The sequence below is a fragment of the Atractosteus spatula genome, chromosome 4 (assembly GCF_055471065.1).
Source record: "Atractosteus spatula isolate fAtrSpa1 chromosome 4, fAtrSpa1.hap1, whole genome shotgun sequence".
NCBI classification, from domain to species: Eukaryota; Metazoa; Chordata; class Actinopteri; order Semionotiformes; family Lepisosteidae; genus Atractosteus; species Atractosteus spatula.
Window position 1 is genome coordinate 32,845,626 of NC_142709.1, and position 17,684 is coordinate 32,863,309.

General features: G+C 40.5%; 1 protein-coding gene across 4 annotated transcripts in view; it reads left to right on the forward strand.

The window, feature by feature from the left end:
• Positions 1–17,684, forward strand: part of kdm6a (lysine (K)-specific demethylase 6A) — a 107,830-nt gene that overhangs the window by 45,229 nt on the left and 44,917 nt on the right. For 2 of the 4 annotated variants that reach the window (XM_088912873.1, XM_088912875.1), the window contains exons 4-6: positions 231–280; positions 10,059–10,117; positions 13,425–13,466. In XM_088912873.1, the coding sequence (XP_088768999.1) occupies positions 231–280; positions 10,059–10,117; positions 13,425–13,466 (151 nt within the window). The remainder of the gene's footprint in view (positions 1–230; positions 281–10,058; positions 10,118–13,424; positions 13,467–17,684) is intronic. The other 2 variants (XM_088912874.1, XM_088912876.1) reach the window with 1 other exon arrangement.

The following is a 17,684-nucleotide window of genomic DNA, read 5'->3' on the forward strand; positions in this document are numbered from 1 at the left end:
AGCTTTGTCTAGGAGCACACGCTTGCCTAAATGTTATCTCAGATGTGCCATTGCCATGCTTAACTTTTAAATTGGCAGCACAGCCACCTCAAATTGGCAATGCTAAAGAGCCGAGGCAGGCCATGTCTAAGTATATATGCACGTGCTGTAGGTCTGTGTATGTCCGCTGTTTGTAGTTTTACAGTTTCCATCATACTGACATGTTTTTTTTTCTCTTTCTTCCCTCACAGCATTATCTGCATACCAGAGGTACTACAGTTTACAGTCTGATTACTGGAAGGTCAGTACCACTGTTCATTTCAGTCTAAGTCCCAGAATCATTCACTCTGGCTTTTGTTAGTGTTTGTTCATGTTATTGAGCTGTGGTAAAATAAAAAAATTCTTACACAGCAGTTAGTTTCCTTTCTTTTTGTGGCATTTTATACAAATGTTGACATTTTTATTTTGCTTCACAAAATAACAACTTCATTGTCTTGTGTTAGTTGTAGCATTTCTGTGCTAGTTGAGGATCACACTTGTGTGCTTATTTTAAATTCTCACCTTTATTTACATATTTAACATATTTGCTTTTAACCCGACATCGATTGTTGGTTTCATAAGGCCTTTTGTTTTCTGTACCACTTCAGTGCAGACATTATACCGAATTGACATTTTAGCAGGTGAACCTTAGAGATCTGAAATCCAACATGACTAAAATCTCTGCCTTTTTTTAAGATGTCTTTTTTTTGGGAAGGGAAAGGATTTCCCTGTATACTGAGTTGGCGAATTAAACCAGAACAATTATATTAGGGACTGTTTTAAATTGAGGCAAGCAATGGGGGGGAAAAATGCTTTGGAATTCCAGTAAAGTTGTATTTGTTCAGCAACATTTCATTGGCAATACAGTAGTCAAGCTGGCCCCAAGCGATCGAGCCAATCTGAAGGGTGCTCGAGTACAAGGGTCTTTATCAATGGAAGTGAACCTGGCCGGCGCCTTTAAAAACCACTGTGCCTTCGACAAGCCGGCACAGGGACACAGCAGGTAACACTGAAAGCTGAGAGCCCACAGACTCTCCGCTGTGGAAGGGCATGGCTTGGTGGTGGCTCTGTCTGCTGAAGATGAGCTCTAGGGGTTTGAGTACTCCCAGGACGAGCCTGAGCTGCAGGCTGTGCCCTTCCCCTTCAGAGTTCCAGCAGTCTATGAAATCGGGCTTCAGGGTCTTCTCCGTGTGCGCGAGTCTGAGCTGTAGCCCCTGATTTGAGGGATCATGGCCAGCGTTTTGTTGGATGGGAACCCAAGGAAAGCTGATAATTCCTGAAAGAACGGGAGTATAAAATAAAATGGAAAAAACGGGGTTCAGCAGTGAGCCGACAGGCATTACACTTGTCGTGTGAGAAGAGGATGGTCGTCCGTCTGGATGAGATGCATCATTCTGTAGTCTGTTCTGTCAAGAATCCCCATTTGTGTCATTGCATTAGGTAAGAGAGAACTCTTAAAACTCTGGAGGCATAAGAAAAGACCACATACATGGTTTAAGCTTCGTCATACTACTGCATTACTGAAGAGCCATTCAAGTGCGGTTACTTTCGTGTGGAGGAAAAAAAAAAGACTTTATACCTGCATGTATACCTTTATACCTACTGAGGTTTATTTCATAATAATGGAAGTGTTTGGATTTGTCACCAACCAGAATATCCGTGTTTTAAAATGGGATAAATTCCTGGCAGGTGTGCAAGGCTGCTGCGGCTCTCCGTGCCAGCCGAAGGGGTTAAAGACTCGAGAGGGCCAGACTGTTCTCTATGATTTATGCGAGTACAGTATGTGGCATCTGTAGAGCACTTCCTCTTCCAGGGATCCGCTCTGCCTGTCAGCTTGATGTTCCCCGCCTCCGTCACACAGCTCACTCTCGCTCGAGTGTTAGTCGGGGTTATTTGTAAAGAGATGTGTAAAGACTTCGGTGTTTAACTTAGAGGTGCGCTCTCACAAAGTAATTACTACAGGAGCGCAAAAAGGTCTTCGGTGGGGGTGGTTTTGTTAGTAACGCGCTTCTGTATGCCAAAGGCGGTACTTTGGCCTCCTGATCCTCGAACAGTGCATCATGCCAGCATCGATTTCTTCCATTGCTCATGTTTTATTAGCAATGAGAATGAAACAATTGTCAGATTTACCACTCGGACATTTCCCCCCCCTTAGCAGAGAGGGGCGCACGTTGTTCGGTTCGGTGTTTCAAGTGTGTTTTTGAAAAAGCGCTGAAAGTGCGCATCCGACGTCACGCTCGTCTTTTAAAGATGACCAAGTGCACTGATCCTTCTCCGTCACTCCTGATTCCTAGCAAGACGAGGCTGACGGCTGTGCTTGCGGTGCGCTTTTCCTTATTTTGTTCAGGGTTTATTACGATCATGAGATCAGTAAATTAAGTCATTTGGCAGTCGCAGCGATGGTGACAGGCACTGCAGTAAACGGGGCTGTTTTCGTTAGCTTTGGCAGAAATACTGCGCAGGAAACTTGTGCTTAGAAGATTAAAAACCTGAGGCGAGGAGGGGGAACTAGAGGAAGGATATTTATAGCTATACTGATATGAAGAAATTGCCTCAGAAAAGTTACATATTTGTTCTTTGGATTGGTTTCGGTTAGTGCCCAAACCTGTGCCCATAAACAATGCTGAGCTAGTTTACCATAATAAATGGAGGTTTTTTTGTAATCACTGTAATTTTTTGGGTAATTTATAACTTGCATTTTTATACGCGCATGATTTTGAATCGCCAATTATGTTTTTCTCGGCTTGCAACTATGAGCCCAGCGCCCTCACACACAGGAGAGAATGAGGAAGTGTGGGCAAGCTCCTCCCCCTGTCCAGCTTCGAGCCAATCGTCTTTTTAAACGTCACAGGCTGCGTCTAGCGTCGACCCCGTATTCCTCACCTAGAGCATTCTAGGATTCTATTCCTCCCGGGGTCGAGCGCCTTTAAATCAGTATATCCACTCATAGGCTCCATATGTTCACTCTATTAAGTGTATACCAGCACATGAGCATGCTATTCCTACCCTTCTGTTAGAATTATATATTGTTAATGAAAGCTTATCAACAATGAATTGTCAGACTGAACATGTGGGTGAAATTGTGCAACTTTAATACGTATTTCAACAAAATGAGACAGCATTAGAAGGGATTGAATACTTCTACAAGGCACTTTTTTTTTTACAAAATAAAGATAACTGTATCCAGTGTGCTCTAACTGAATTTGTTCAGGGGTCCTGTTTTATCCATTGCTGATGGAACAATTTGCTGGGGGCTTTGAGCAGGTGGAGAACATGACACAAAAAGTGTTCAGATGTGTGACAGGCTTAAAAGATTAATTTAAGGTGAAAAGGCTGGTGGATTTGTATGTTCTTTTAGATTCACGTTAAGGAAAAGATGAAAAGGTTCAAGCTTGATTCTTTCAGCTAGCCAGGTTTTAGTTTAGGCTGTCCAATCTGTGACTTAACACAGTAGTGGAACTTTTGTTTGTTAAATTGATTTGTTTAGAGGAGCACTGCAGTGTAGCATAAGCACTGACCTGACCTGGTTATTAGCCTGTGAGTATTTCCAGATAACCACAGCGCAAGCAATGAAAGGTTTTGGTGCTTCAGGCATGAATGGGGCTCTTGTTTTAGAGTGACAGAAAGCTGGATTGGATTCAAGACCCCCCACCACTTGTGTACTCTCTTGCCTCTGATCAGGAACACCATGAGGTGAATTCACTGTGTGTCACTGACCTCTGCATGCTGGCTTTGAGGGAGGATCCTTGTGGTCACTCTTCCATGCCTTCCCTGAAAGAGTTAAAAACCTGAAGCTGTCTTCATATTGTAAACATCACTGCTTATGGGTGTATCAGCACTAAACCAATAGAAACCCAGCGAGAGTTGGAGCTGATCCCAGGTTTCTGCCTTGCAGGTTTCACATTGGGTGAAAAAATAAGCCATTTAGGATAAGAACAACACTTGTATGACTTGTCATCTTTTAGATATATAAGCTTTCAATTTGATTTTGGTTTACTCGGTTCCCAGTCTTGCTAGTGTTCTGTTATGAACCAGCCAAAGTAAATTTGTCACCTTCCCTTGTGCACAGAGGAGGTTGGGCTGTGCTTAATCATCTTAAGCTGAACTGGCACTGTTCAGACCACAGCTAGGTACAGATTTCACTGTAGAAAAAATGCTAACAGACAGAAATAAAAGCAGGTATGCAATCAAGCGGAGATCAAGTGGATTTGAAAAATTACCATTATTTTAACGGTGTTAAAATCTTGGCATCTTCATTCATCAGTCTGTTATGTAATTATGGTTATTGTGACACTCCCTTCACAGATCAACATGGTGTTTGTGCAGACATTACTGCAGGCTTCTCGTGCCTTCTTTACAAGGCATGAAACATGGCTTGAAAGGAAGATGTCAGTGGAGTTTTGAAATCAGATTTTCACTGGTATTTGTTCTGGAGAAGAAAATACTTCTGTCGCTTGTTTCAGTTTTGTGCTGCTTGGTTGTTTACCATAATTTTTTAAAAAACCCAACAGAACCTGGCACTCCTCCGCTCTGTGTGTGTATTGGAAGCGTTCTGCACTCCCAGGTGGTGCTTCCAAAGGAATGTTTAGCCTTGCCCACCTGGCACAGGCACAAGACAAACCTCAGAGCAGCCCGTTGGTATCACCAGTCTGGTGGTGCTTTGGCTTTCATCAATGGGAGTGTCAGGCAGACCTCTAGAACCAGGTTTTTTGTTTTGATTGGCCTTGGGGTGTGGCAGCCTGATATGCTGGTGGCGGCACTAGGGATATTTTTCACAGCAGTCAGTCAACCTGTGACTCACATGGTGAAATGCCACAGAAGAACACAAGAATAACATTGAAACTCCACAGGGACAGAGACAGATTCCAACCTGGGCCTCTGGACCCATACTACCTACTGTACCACACTGTTTGAAATGGAAACTGGTGGACGAAATGCGTTTGTGCTTGTTGGCTGTTGAGACTTTTTAACATGTTTATACTCCCTTGCATGGCTGGTGTGTGTGTGGGAGCAGAGTCAGGTAAGATAACCATGAATCTGTCGACAAATCTGCTTGACACTCTCCTTCTCGGAAACTAGTAAAAATAAGAGCTGAATGCCACACACTGTACCATACTCAAATTACAGGCAGAAAATAGAAATCTTTATCTATGAACAGTGACACCCAGTGGAATGTGAACTCAAACTGCAGACAAATGTATTTTTTTGGATTGTACGGCTGAAGAGGTTTCCTCTTTAAAGAAAACTGACAGTGGCATCAAACATTTAGGTGTGCTGTTTTTAAGGGATGCTTACCCTTAGTGATTTTACTGTCATCATAGTTACGTGTTGAAAACCGTGTTGTTTTGACTGGGTTAAGGTCACCCTCTTTCTTGTATTGGTTTCCTTCATTGTTTTCCCATTCTGTATGATTTTCAGGAAATGTATTCTAGCGTATGGGTTATGGATGATAGATAAAAACATGAACGTTTTAAATAAGAGGGGGTTGTTCAGCCCAGGTTTCAGTTTCTTACAGATGTATATAAGATTTTTTTTCCCGCTGTAAGTGTACCTGGTTGTTCTTTTGGATCGATTCTACCTTCTGCATAAATAAAGCCAGAACAAAGATGACTCTGGGACATTTTGCTAAATGGAGCCATAGGACGTCTTTGCTTTCGATTGGACCACGGCGTCCAGTTTTTAACTGGCACTCGCTCACGCCACCGCTGATTTGCTAGCAGTTAGCCAGTAATTTGCCACGCACCTGGAATGGGGGTGACCTCTCGGAGGCAAGGTGCACAGCGAGGACACAGCTCCAAGTCCAAGTCCGTTTGCAACTGCGTTCACGCACACAAGAAATAGATCTTTTGTGTCAGCGATTCCAAACCCGTGCAGGAGAAAGATGTCTGGGTGAAAATTGCAGTCCTGTGTGTCTCCTGCGAGTAGGATGACCAGAACAGGAAAGGAGGACGTTCGACCCATCGCTCAGGCTTCGTTAGCCGTTTTTCTAACGGAATCAAATTAAGCAGATTTTTCAAAAATTATTTTGAACAGAAAATGTTTAGGGGCTTAATTAAACAGCCTGCAGGGTTTACTCAGCTCTTGCCTGTTTCTTACTACACAGTCCTAAACATGTGAATACACCAGGCTGGTTGATCAGGCAGGAGTACAGAATCTAGGCCTGTGTGTTTAGGCAGCACAGTAAGCACTTGAAAATTAACTTAACAAAAGGGAAAACTATTAGCAAGGTCAAAGAAAAGGATGCGGTTTAGTAAGATTGTCGTCTACAGGTGTTTTATATTTGGTGGTGTTAAGACCTAGTACTATAAACGGATGGACTTTATAAGACGTGATGTTCAAGGGGGGGCGGGCTGCGTTGGTGTGCATTGGCTGCAAAGGAACAAGTAAAGCTCAATTCCACACTGAAAAATTGAAAGTGTAGGCAAGGTTTTGATTGGGGAGCCTTTTTCGGGAGTGAGCAAAGCGAGGAAGGTGGCAGGAATATAAAGCACTGGGGACCACAAGGCAGCAGGTGAGAATGGGACACGTGAGAGTGTCCACAGAGGAGGGGTGTGAAAAGCTGAAAGGAAAATGGAGGATTTAAAAAGAAATTAGTTTGTCTTTGAGCGAAGGAAGAAGGCATGACTCAATGATAGCCATAAGTGCAATTGGAGCCCTTCTTCTTAATGGTGGATTGGTGGGGGCAGCCTGTTTCTAGGAGGCTGTGTCCAGTAGAAATGCAGGGGTAGGGCTGTGTGTTTGCTTCAGGTCTTTCGGGTTGGTTCCAAGCTGTCCGGTGTGGACTGACATTCAGGAAGTTTGCCAGAGGCGTCCTGTCCAGTCTGGATACAGATTTGACATTGCTATAAATGTTTTCAGCATAAACTCTTGTATACAAGATGTATAAACTAAGTTTCTGAAAATAATTTAACATAATGCAAGCAGTGGCTTTTGTACAGACAGCCCCCTATAACAATGTAACGAAACGAACCTTGGACTATACAAAACATTTTAAATAGTTTTTGATTGCCTGCTCAAAAACCTTGAACAACAGATGTTACACTAGATGACATGGAATAAAACCTCTTAGTCTGATGAAGCAGTGGACAGCGTGCGGTCTAGTACACACCCATCCTCTTCCCTCCAGCCTGACATCTTCACAAGGGAGAAACTGACACATTTTGATTTGCTAGTTTGATTTCATTACCTATTTTACGATAAATCTCAAAATGGAGTGTGGCTGTAGTCAACTCCAAGTAACCCTCTTTCGTAACTCATTCAAATTAGATCTGTCAGATATGCACAGGAAGTCTTTCAGTATATGCAGATGTTGCTCTGTGTTGTGGTGAAAAAGCAGTTCTGTGGTTTTCACTCGTGACTCATTTGTAGCGTTTTGAGCTCATAGTGAGATTTGGTGGTAAGGTGGTTTCTCAATGCTTTCAGTTATATGTTTGACATTTAACTGCATGCTTGTAGTATTGAAACTGTTACTCTTTGTGGTTCATTTTTGTTTTTTAAACAACAAATTGTCCACATTTATATGGTTGTTAATTATATTGGCTTGATGTTGAAAATACACCTGTTCAGGGAAAATAGATGTTGCTTTGAAAACACTTAATGCAATTATATAGGAACTTAAGACAGTTTACAAATGAGAGAAGGCTATTTTAAACATCTAGGCAATATCCAGGGCATTAATTTTAAGCAACATAGCTGATAACTTGTTCCACACTCCCAAAACTCTCTGGGTACACAAAGTGTCTTGCTCTTCTCAGTTGTAAAATGCCCTTTAAATTATAGAACAACAGTATCTTTGTTATACAGTGACGAGACTTATAGATTTGCTAAATAAGACCCTATATACTTATATAGGGTTATATAATTTTAACAAATATGCAGTGCCCTACCGCATTATTCATACCACTAATGAAACTACAATAAAAAGCATCACATGAATGTATAAGATGTATGTATAAGATAGTGTCTTGTTTCACAAAGGGTTAAAATATTAATGTAATTTTGTTGGCATTAAAGAGAGTGAAGTCATATTTGTCACACAGTCCAGAAAACAACAGGACCATGTTTATTCACACCTATTTAAATTCTCCTCTGGCATGGGTTACACTGACAAGATGCCCCCTGTAGTTTCATGAGGTTCACACACTTTTCCGTCTGCTTTTTGACCTTTCCTCCAGGCAGAAAGGTTCTAAGTCCTTCAGTACCTTTGGTGTCCATTTGTAAATAGCCTTCTGGGGTTCGAACCCACGACTGAGTTCTGAAGATTGAGATGGCCAATGGAGACACATTGACAACACATTTATTTTGTGTTTGCAGTTAACTGTTGCTTTGTTGATGTCGATTGTAGCCACATCCTGGTTGTGTGCATAGGTGAAATGTCCCACTGGAGCCATTGTCAAGTCTTGCTTGTATGTTTTGGATCTTTGTTTTGCTACGTGACCCAGTTGCGCTTTAGCTTCAGCTGTTGTCAAGTTGTAATTTTTACAAAAGTAGTCAACTGCTTACATGAGGCTTATTTGACGTATTTGGAGGAAGGGAGCATGCTGTGAGCTGCAAAAGGTTGTTAGAAGTGGCAGTCATAGAATAATGACAATCATCAGTATAATTGTAACTTAATCTTAAAACAAAACTCAAATCTAGCTTGGTAGAATTTGTTCAGCCTATTTTTGGTCTAGATTCCATTTTTGATCTCAGACTGAAAGAGAAACAAAGTTAATTTTAATAGAAGAATTGCTGGGTGGAAAAGAGACCGCAGGCTGTGCATATTTTTCTTGTAACTGCTAGCAGCTCATGTCTTGAGGGGAAAATGCTTTGTTTTAATCTCATTAAGTGCTCATTATGCTTTGAGTTCCACTCCTTCCCGGTGGTATTGCGGATAATGGCAACATATATTTGAGTGTTCGTCACCACTGTGCCCAAATTTGGAAGAGTCTCTAGGTGTCTTTTTACAGTAGCAGGTTTGAGTGCTGTTTGTTATTAGAAAGCAGTGATGTTCCCAGCACCCAGTTATAATTCTCCCCAGAGCCCACGGGATGGGACCTGATGGCTTTCCCCTGAGCTTGAGTGTATCTCAAGGAAAGCTGCAGCTCTATTTTGATTTCAAAAGACCGAATTGTTATCCCTGAATTGGGGGGTATGAATATGAGCTCTCCAATCACAACACCACGCAAGATGGAAAAATCCCACAGCTTCTAATTCCTCTTTTCACGAAGAGCTTATATAGTTTGCTCTCCCATACTGGCCTGGACGGGTGTTCACAGGGTGTCACACCCGGTGCACATAATGAGAAAGAAATTCCGATCTTTGCCATTTTACAAGTCTATTTTCCAGTCTAGGTTGCATTGTGGGAAATTGAAATACCTACATCTAGGGGAACACAAAGATGTTTACTTCAGTCCAGTCAAAATCCATTTCAGCATGACCAGAAGGAAAGGAGGAATTCAGGCCAGATAACATCTTGCTTCCAATCCGATTATTACTGATGGGTAGAAACTAAACTGATGTTTGTGGAAATATTTTGTTTCCTGTGAATTGCAAAACTTTCCTCTAAAAAACGTGTATTGCATTTAAAGTTTTTCTTTTATGGAGCAATTGTCACATACTCATGCTCTCTTATGTAGTTTGACTTCTCCACTGTGGTGTGTTGTTCATCTAAATGCCAGATTACTTGATCTAACTGTCATTTGTTACTCTTTCTCCTCTTGTGGAAACTCCACATGTCAGAGAGCATGGACAGGCCAATCTTTCACCCAATCTTTTCACACTGCTCCCTCCAGCTGGAGGTGAGAGAGGTCATGTTATGTTGGTGAATATTGTGGTAATACTTGAAGTGTTATTAATCATGACCAGAAGATGTCAACTGGACTAGTGATGTAATGATGTTGTGGCACTCTGGTTTCCTGAGATGTGATCAGTGTAAAACAGCACTTGCAGTTTTCGGAAGTTCATTGCTTCACTGAATTTGAAAAGACTCTTGCATAGTGGTTAATTTTTTGTGCTCTGTTTTCTGAGGTCTTAAATTTTTCTCTCGTGTTTTTTTCCAGAATGCTGCCTTCTTGTACGGCCTCGGTATGGTTTACTTCCATTATAATGCATTTCAGTGGTAAGTACCCTTTTCATTAGTAACACGGAGTTGTGTTAAAAGTTGTGATGGCTGGGTAGGGGGCTCGTGTTAAATGCACAGGGGATTAAGCTGCATCTCCCCAGGAATGACTGACAAATTTGGTTTGGCAGCATTAGTATTTCTGTCTTTCTTGATAGTTCTCATAACTCTGTTCTGTGAGAGAGAGAAAGGAGCAGGTTTTCGCTGGCTGATACTGTAGAGTGGGAGCGATTCTGAATTGAAACCTCTCACTTTCACAGTGCAGTGTTTCCGGCTTCATCTTTGAAGTCTTTAATCATTTTCCAGGGTAGTGCTTGCCTTTTCTGTACCTTATTTGCTTTAGAATTTGCAGAAAACAGTGCAGTCTATGCATCTGGACGTCCATCTTCAGGTGTGCACATACTGTACTGCATAAAACATACCTGGTTTCTTCATTCAAAAGTTCAGAAAATTGCCTGTGCGTTTTTACTGCTGTTAAACTTAGATGGTTTCTTAGACCTTGAGTAGACCAAGTATTAGAAGCTTTATAATGCTGAAAGTAACTTTTAGAAACGTTTAGAAATGCAAAATCTATTTTTAAGGGGTAAAAAGAAATGCAATTTCTGTAGATTTATTTGTTTTTTTTATTACAGTTTGATCTTTATAACGTCCATGAGCCAGGTGAATTGAGTGAAGGAAATCAAGATTGGGAAAAGAGTAAATTTTCCTTCTTTTTAAAAAAGTTTAACAGATCTTTTGGTCCATAAGTGGACAGCCATATGTGCAAAACACAAGAATCTAGATGAAAAGATGGTTTACCAAAGGAAAGACCTTGCCTTTATCTACCTTTATCTACCTGTTCAGAAGATTTGAGCCAGAAGGGAGAACTGGTCAGGCGTAGTTAAACTTCACATTAACTGTAAAACTCTAGCTATTGTGTAGTCTTAAAGGACATTTTCCAGCATGATCTTTTATGACTTTTTTTCATAGCCTTTTGCCAAAAACACCAGGACGTTCTGGGTATTTTAGCAACCTGCTGGTTTAAATGTCTAAATGGGGGATATCTCTGCCAGCGTGGTGATATTGCAGAGCCAAGTGCATGTGCCATTATGTAACAGCACCGTAATGTGACAGATGCATGTTGGCAGTAACCCTATCATAATGAGAATTTAACCACCTTTTAACGTTTGGATGTCTTGGGATACCTGTTGACAGGACATGCTGTTTGTAGTGGTGACTGTTACTGGGGATCTCTCTCATCTTGGCCCTGGTAAGCTTAGATAATGGGGTGTTTCACTCCAGTGCTCCATTTAAATGGTGCCCAGCCTATTCTAAAAGCTTATTCCAACAGCTTTGAGATTTAGGGGCTTATTTAAAATAATAATTTTCCCATACCCGCAAGCTGTGAGCGAAGTCTGGCCACATTCCGAGCATGTAGATTTCAAAGTAACATCTCTCTCTCTCCAGTGGTGTACGATGCACTCCTCCACACTCAGCCTCCTTCAGATCTGTGTGCATCGTTAACATATCTTAGCAAAGCTGCCAGATTGGTGGGTGCATTAGTGTCCATGTGCCAAATATGGTTCCGATTTCTCTTTCAGAAAAGAGATCTGTGGTTCTGGTGCTCTTTATGAACTCTGTAGAACCTGGGTAGCCAATCAGCCTGTGCAGCACTTCTGTGGCAATGCTGAACACAGACTGAAGGGAGTGTTTAGTTGTTGCTTTTTAAGTGTTTTGTTCTTCTTCAGCTAAATCTAGACTAGCATTTCTAGGTGGATTTCTGAAAAAAAAACACGGTTCTGTGACTTTACACATTGTGGCATGAATCCAATTGTACATGATCATTAGCATCTAAGCACCTTTTAAAAAAAACAATAAAATAGCTTCTACTGAAAGATCTGTATCACTTTGGCAGAAGATTTGCAGAGATGGTGATGATGGTGGTGGTGATTATTAAGATAGTATATGGGGAGGATCAGTTTTTTAAGAGCATCCTGTGCTGATTCAGAAGTAATCCCGAAATAAGAGATAATGCATATATGAGGTCTAACAAATTGTCAGTGAGGGCTGTGAAGTTTGATGCCGACGTGCCAATCCATGATGGTACAGGTACATCTGTGCTGAATTCTGCTGTTCATATTGTGAAAGCATTTCCTTATCTTCCAAGAGAGCTGCATGATGCAAAACTTAAAAACTTCTCCTATTGTCCTCTTCCGAGAAACACTTTTTGTGGGTTTTATTTTGAATGTGCCAATAGATATACAAGTCTACATGAATAGAAAGTGTTTTTTTTTGTTTTGCTTGTGGTACTGGTAAACAGAGTATAAACAGGACCAAGTAAAGGGTGTTACCTGCTGAAAAGACAAAAAACTTTTTAGCTGGTGAATCTTCTTCAGTAGCCTTTGCTGCCAAAGCATGCTGACATTGCTCCCTACCTGAACTTCATCAAGTGTAGAAACAACTCTAGTTATTAATACAAGGGTAGCTGCATTTTAGTGTACAATGTGGGTTATTGTAGCAAAAAAGCTTAAATTTTATTATTGTATCTTTTCATGTATTATTAGGATGATTATGGCATTGTGCATTCACTGCCATTCTTATATATAAGTAATTATGGGTACAACACTGCATTAACGAGTGTGTTTATATAAGCATATCTTAAGCAAAACTGTAAGCATTTATGCATCTTATGTGAAATTATGTAGAATACAGCTTTCACAGTTCTTGAAGTTGTCTCCAGTATTATTTTGAGTATGACGTTTTGCCTCTTGTTTTTTACCCAGATGGAACAGGAAGAATTAGAAAATAGTTTGTACTTTTGCAGATCCATAATTCCATCAGTTTTGTGATGGTGACCAGTGGTATCTCTAAATGACTGTGCTGTTTGTGCACCTTTTCTGTAAGCAGCGTGCCGTTTGCTTTTTAAGAGTTTTCCCAGCTTTTCCAATTGCTGTTTGTAGGCATGCGCTACACAAATCTTGCTTCAGGAGCTATTATTTAAACCTAGCCGTCCGTAGATTAGCAAATGGATAAACTAGAATTCCGTTGTATTTTAGAACCTGTAGAAACATAGATGCAAACACCCTCACCCTAAAGTACTAAGTACTAGCACCCTCGCCCTAAATTACCATTTTTGGCTTAACGTTTTCCTCAATTTGTTAGATTTTCAGTGTCTATATGCAATGCATTGAGATTACAGAAAGATAGAATTATGTAGTTAGAATCATATTGTGCTGTATGTAGTTTGACGGTTTTGGCTGAGATGCCAAACAGAGCAACAGACCTCTCCTGGGATTTATCATTGAAGGTCCCCCTTTTCCCCATCCAGGGCATTGCCATTCTCCACTGACGCCCCCTCTGGACAGAGAAGGTAGGACTCCCGTGTTGGTTCACTAGGGCTTGCTGGGATAAGGAAACATAAAGATTTACACAGGCCTTTCTTTATCACCTTAAGACTGATTTTGTAGAGAAAACAGTTTGTGAATCCCCCCCCTCAATTTCAGAACTTTATTTAAATATAGCCAATTTTCCAATTTGAAGTGGTCAGATGTCTTTCATGTCTTCTCTTCTGCCGTGAGCCCTGTGGCCTTGCATTGGGCAGAATGAAGACTCCTGCTCCTGCCCACCATCGAGCCATTGGCCTTTCCACACAGCACAGGTGGCACTTTCTTTTACTGGGGGATCTGTGCCGACTGGATGTACAGGGATATCCTGCCCTGACAGCAGCCAGCATGAACTCATGATCTTAGAGCTCAAATGAGAGCCTTTCACCTTCAAATCTTCCAGCTTTATTTTTATCCCATTACTCTCCTCTTCTTATTTTAAGTTGGTCCTTATTAAGTCATTTGTTCCTCTTAATTCTTGATCTATGTATTCTTAAGAAATGTTTGGAGCATTATGTTCATAAACCTTCCTTCAAATTGTTACTGTAGTTTATGGTCTCGGAAAACAGTAGTGTTTCTTTTCAGTATCTGTTGTATTGTTACAACATATAAATCAAATTGCTAAACCTTCTTTATAAACAAGCTTTAAAGCTTAGCTCCTAAATCTAGCTAATTTTTATATTTCTACAATTAAGCTCACCCATAAAAAAGCAGGACCTTTTTAATCTTGGACAGTGAAGGCTAAAATAGGACCTGATACATTTATTCAAAATACTCCGTCATTGACCAAGTCAACCCAGAGGACTTCTTCAGAATGAAAAGTGAATTACGGTCCAGTGGACACACATCAAAACAGTATTTAAATCTGTGACCTGGAGGCATTTATTTTTTCAAAGGCTTGTGGAACTATAGCGCAAGCTATCCAGCTATGTTTTGAAGCCCAAACCCTGGAAATTTTCAAGAAAAGGCTGGATGAGATCAGCGTTGAAAAATTAAATCCATTTTCTTACCGGAGTCCATTTAGCACAGTATAATTTTAGTTTAGAATGTCAAATTAAGTTTAAAAAGCTTTCAGTTTGGTGAACAGTGAAGAAACTATATTGAAAGTTTTGTTGAACTGATCAAAAATGGGGCTTATTTCATATCAATGCATTTTTCCATTTTAATTGCAATGGAAATGTTGCTACAGAGTAAAAAGAAAAAAGAAGAATCTTTAATATAACGTAGCCTTTACACACCCGTAATTTGACCTTTCCTCTCTCTTGAGTACAACTCTGAATCTATGACATGGTCTTTGTTGATCTTTGGTGATGGTAGACAGTGTTTTATAGGTTACACATTTAGCAGTAGGAATCACCTACAATAGTAAAGAGGATCCGCTATGCATCTGTTGAATTGATCATGAGTGCAGGCAGATCAGTCCTTAAACTGAAGCATATTTTATTTTTGTGTGTTCATTTGGTTCATCAGACAAAACATGTATTTGTAAATCTAATTTTTGACATCCCATAAATAATAAAGCTTGAGAGAACCCTTGAGTATGGTATTCTGTGAATTCAGACGACTGATCTTGTTGAAGGGTACTTTTTGGGGAAAAGCTTAGGGGGATGCAGATCAGACGGCTTTGCAGCCGAAGATCCTTAAGTCCTAAGATTTTCTCTCTAGGATGGTGTTTGCCTTCGCGCACAGTGGTCTACCACTTTGTTTGGCCGATCATATCGAGAGGAGACAGCTTATCCTATTGCCTAAAAGTCAGCACCTTCAGATTTGTAAAAATATTTTTTTTTACATCACATCAGCCAAACCGCTCAATAAATCAGAAAAAATGTGACTCCAATGCAAAGTGTTAATTGTACCAGCCAAACCTGAATACTCTGGTTTCTCAGCAGACAAGACTTCTTTCAAGTGAATGGAAGCTGCCAATGCAGACAATCTGTATTTATTCAGTTTAGGATGAGGCCAGGAACTGCAGTCTTCACCACTCTCAGCAGAGGCATCAGCTGGTGGATCCTCTCTAGGGCAGGAATCTGGCATGGCTGCACTCGTCGGTTTGGCAGCGATCAGTAGGAGGTCATTTGTTGGTGTTTTGTTTCATGGTGATCCTCCCTGGTTTCCTTTTGACAGGGTAACGCTGTGGCCTCAGCTTCAAGGGGGTCTGGGTTTGATTCTTGCTGTCTGGCATCAGCATGCTCTTCCCAGGTAGCATGCAAGTTACTTAGGGCTTCGTTTGCTGGTGTGGATGAAAAAATCCTTGTGCTACAGAGGTCTTAAACATTAAGAGAGGTAGGAGTTACATCGCAGCTGTTCATGTTGCTTTATTCTCTTGTTGGACAAGTAAAAAGTCTGTGGAGTTTTTCTGGCATGTACATAGGAGGAGTGGCAAGTTGTAGAAGAGCACAGAGGCTAAGGTGCTACAGTGAGTTGTTTTAGTACTGTGCGTATGGACTTACAAGGCCTCCCGAAACCCACTGAAATGTCATGTGAAATAAGACCACAGAAATGTCATGTGAAATAAGACCACAGTGTTGGGAACACATTTACTGCTAAAGGCCATGTCCCAGTTCATCAGCATTTGTCATTTTCCCGAATAGGTTTAAAGTCTTTTCCATGTGATTCTTTCCTTAAGCTTTGCAGCCTTTTAAAGGGTTGTGGTGCATTTTAGAGCTGATCAGTGTCACCTTCCTTCTGTTATTGTAACACAGGAAAATGCCCATTAGTACTGGAATTATCTGTCTTTGGAACAGTCCTGGTAAATTTGCTCTTGCTATCCAGTAAAGGGCAATCTGAAATGCTTGGTTTAAAATGGTTTTACTGAGGTTAAATTACTGCCGTACCTCTATATACCTCCATCTGCACTGACCACATTTGAACTCTTTCATGAACTCCATGAATGCTCCCCTCTCCTCTTGTTGATGTTTTCCATCCCTTTTAGAAAAATGCTTTTTCCCCTTGTTTTCCCACATTGGGTTTGACTGTGGGACACCTGTTCCTTGCAGGATTGCAACTTGTTTTTTTTTATAGCTGGTCTCAGAAATGAAAATGTAATGATGCTATGTGGCAGCATTAAAGTATGTTCCACTCGAGACTTTTGAATAAGGTGTTCTCAGCTGTTACACTGTGTGTCAGTTAGGAAAATTTGTAATGCATGTGTATAGACATGCATGCACATATTTAATCCACTAAGAGGATTGTTTAATTCAAATTACAAGGATTTTCGGATTTGGTATTGTAACACAGAATCATAACATTTGAGATTCTTAATAGGAGCTAAAGCTTTGTATGAAGGCAGATTTTGTCTAGACAGCTAATTATTGCTATTTTTTTCTAAGCCATACAGCTGGCATTTGTATCTTCAAAGGGTAGTTAATACTTGAAGACTTACATAATTTATAGACTGCGCTGTAAATCATTTGAAGTTCGCAGGCTAGACTCAGTAAGCGTCATATTTATGTACAAATATTTAAGGAATAATCTGATACTTTCAAAATAAACAATTGGTCTAATTTGACTAATGTTTGCCATCTTTTTTATATATTTAGTCAAAAATGTCCATATAATACTTTTTTTTATCTTGAGATCAGTGCCATTTCTTTCTTTCTTGAAGGCTTTCTGATATTTAGATTTTTGGTGTTGAAGCTCTTGACTGCCTACTCTGTTTGAGAACGACTTGCAAGTAGCCCTTTCATTTTCATGGTCTCTACACGAAAAAACCTGATAGACAGGCCAAGACTGCAGAACGCGTCTGTTTTCATTTCAAATGCTGTTTTTTGGGTAAGCTAGAAAGATCTTGCGCTGCTGCGAATAGCTCTTATCCTCAGGAGTTTCATTTTGACTCGAGAGTTTCTGCCTTGTGTTTGATGTCAAATTTAATGTTTCGCAGTTCTCGTGAGCGACTGTGCTCTGCTGAAAGGCAAAAATGGTTGCCACTGACTCTTCTGTTCAATTCAGTGGAGTACAGTGGTGTTCTGTCACAGTAGAAAGTGCAAAAATTGAGGCAATTGGAAAGTGAAGATATTTAAAGTGAAGTCGAGTTCATTTGCACACAACAGTACTGTATGTAATTGTTCTCAATTTCTTACATTTGAATTTTAATTGTGTTGGTTTTTTAAACTGGCTTGTCCTTATTGTTTCTCTTCAAAGATTGATAACTCACTGTTGATCTATCTGTTATGTTCAAGTATTTGTGGCCATTTAAATGTATGACA